Genomic DNA, 2,500 nt, shown 5'->3' with positions numbered 1-2,500 from the left:
GGATCCTGGACCTTTGGCCTAGTGTGCTCTGGAACCAGGTCCACTTCTGAGCCTCCTTCTGTTCCAACATGGTGTTTGTTAAAGAGGATCCAGGACCAGCACACAAGTCTAACACCAGACGCTGGGGTTCAGATCAGGGAGGCCGTTCCTCCCAATCAGCCTCTCCAGGTGTCTCCATCGTTGCCCACGTGGGTGTTGAAGTCTCCCAGCAGGACTCTGGAGTCCCCTACTGGAGCCCCATGCAGGACTCCATTCAGGGTCTCCAAGAAGGCCCCAGACTCTGAACTGCTGTTCGCTGCATCTGCACCAACAACAGTCAGAGTCCGATCTCTTCTGTCTCAGGATCTTTGATCAGAGTGAACCTCTTCTGTCTCAGGATCTTTGATCAGAGTGAATCTCTTCTGTCTCAGGATCTTTGATCAGAGTGAATCTCTTCTGTCTCAGGATCTTTGATCAGAGTGAACCTCTTCTGTCTCAGGATCTTTGATCAGAGTGAACCTCTTCTGTCTCAGGATCTTTGATCAGAGTGAACCTCTTCTGTCTCAGAGGATCTTTGATCAGAGTGAACCTCTTCTGTCTCAGGATCTTTGATCAGAGTGAACCTCTTCTGTCTCAGGATCTTTGATCAGAGTGAATCTCTTCTGTCTCAGGATCTTTGATCAGAGTGAACCTCTTCTGTCTCAGGATCTTTGATCAGAGTGAACCTCTTCTGTCTCAGAGGATCTTTGATCAGAGTGAATCTCTTCTGTCTCAGGATCTTTGATCAGAGTGAACCTCTTCTGTCTCAGAGGATCTTTGATCAGAGTGAATCTCTTCTGTCTCAGGATCTTTGATCAGAGTGAACCTCTTCTGTCTCAGGATCTTTGATCAGAGTGAACCTCTTCTGTCTCAGGATCTTTGATCAGAGTGAACCTCTTCTGTCTCAGAGGATCTTTGATCAGAGTGAACCTCTTCTGTCTCAGAGGATCTTTGATCAGAGTGAACCTCTTCTGTCTCAGGATCTTTGATCAGAGTGAACCTCTTCTGTCTCAGGATCTTTGATCAGAGTGAACCTCTTCTGTCTCAGAGGATCTTTGATCAGAGTGAACCTCTTCTGTCTCAGAGGATCTTTGATCAGAGTGAACCTCTTCTGTCTCAGGATCTTTGATCAGAGTGAACCTCTTCTGTCTCAGGATCTTTGATCAGAGTGAACCTCTTCTGTCTCAGGATCTTTGATCAGAGTGAACCTCTTCTGTCTCAGAGGATCTTTGATCAGAGTGAACCTCTTCTGTCTCAGAGGATCTTTGATCAGAGTGAATCTCTTCTGTCTCAGGATCTTTGATCAGAGTGAACCTCTTCTGTCTCAGGATCTTTGATCAGAGTGAACCTCTTCTGTCTCAGGATCTTTGATCAGAGTGAACCTCTTCTGTCTCAGAGGATCTTTGATCAGAGTGAACCTCTTCTGTCTCAGGATCTTTGATCAGAGTGAACCTCTTCTGTCTCAGAGGATCTTTGATCAGAGTGAATCTCTTCTGTCTCAGGATCTTTGATCAGAGTGAATCTCTTCTGTCTCAGAGGATCTTTGATCAGAGTGAACCTCTTCTGTCTCAGGATCTTTGATCAGAGTGAACCTCTTCTGTCTCAGGATCTTTGATCAGAGTGAACCTCTTCTGTCTCAGGATCTTTGATCAGAGTGAACCTCTTCTGTCTCAGGATCTTTGATCAGAGTGAACCTCTTCTGTCTCAGGATCTTTGATCAGAGTGAACCTCTTCTGTCTCAGGATCTTTGATCAGAGTGAACCTCTTCTGTCTCAGAGGATCTTTGATCAGAGTGAACCTCTTCTGTCTCAGGATCTTTGATCAGAGTGAACCTCTTCTGTCTCAGGATCTTTGATCAGAGTGAACCTCTTCTGTCTCAGGATCTTTGATCAGAGTGAACCTCTTCTGTCTCAGGATCTTTGATCAGAGTGAACCTCTTCTGTCTCAGGATCTTTGATCAGAGTGAACCTCTTCTGTCTCAGAGAGGATCTTTGTTCTCCTTCTTCTTCGTTGGTAAAATGTCCGGCAGCAGCGCGTGGAGGTCAATGGTGAGTGAAGCGTTTTGTGTTTTATTCGTTTTTATAAAAACAGCAGAAACGCGACGTTTCAAACACACTTCACTTTGTTGTTTGTTGTGTTTTTGTTGTTGTTTGTTTGTGAGTCACTGAGCTGTTTATCCGCCTTTAGCCTGTTAGCATGCTAGCATGCTAGCTCCGTGTGTGTGTGTTTGTGTGTGTGTGTCTCTGTGTGTGTGTGTGTGTGTCTCTGTGTGTGTGTGTGTGTGTGTGTGTGTGTGTGTGTGTGTCTCTCTCTGTGTGTGTGTGTGTGTCTCTGTGTGTGTGTCTCTCTGTGTGTCTGTGTGTGTGTGTGTGTGTGTATGTTTCTGTGTGTGTGTGTGTGTTTAAACCTGAACTAATACTTTGACACCACTATATACGGCTTAAATCATGCTTTTATTCTGAAGGGCACAGGGACAGCCTGC

The 2,500-nt window shown here is 45.5% G+C and overlaps 1 protein-coding gene across 2 annotated transcripts in view; it reads left to right on the top strand.

The window, feature by feature from the left end:
* Positions 1–2,013: 2,013 nt before the first annotated feature.
* Positions 2,014–2,500, top strand: part of LOC310950477 (isocitrate dehydrogenase [NAD] subunit alpha, mitochondrial-like) — a 10,338-nt gene continuing 9,851 nt past the window's right edge. For both annotated transcript variants that reach the window (XR_014593295.1, XM_083918311.1), the window contains exon 1: positions 2,014–2,066. Coding sequence is in view for 1 of the 2 variants with exons in the window: in XM_083918311.1 (XP_083774437.1) it covers positions 2,037–2,066 (30 nt within the window). In the remaining variant the exon portion in view is untranslated. The remainder of the gene's footprint in view (positions 2,067–2,500) is intronic.

This window comes from Echiichthys vipera (assembly GCF_963691815.1).
Source record: "Echiichthys vipera genome assembly, chromosome: 1".
Classification (NCBI taxonomy): Eukaryota; Metazoa; Chordata; class Actinopteri; order Perciformes; family Trachinidae; genus Echiichthys; species Echiichthys vipera.
Note: the sequence above shows the minus strand (reverse complement) of the source record. Positions and strands in the feature narration are given on the sequence as shown.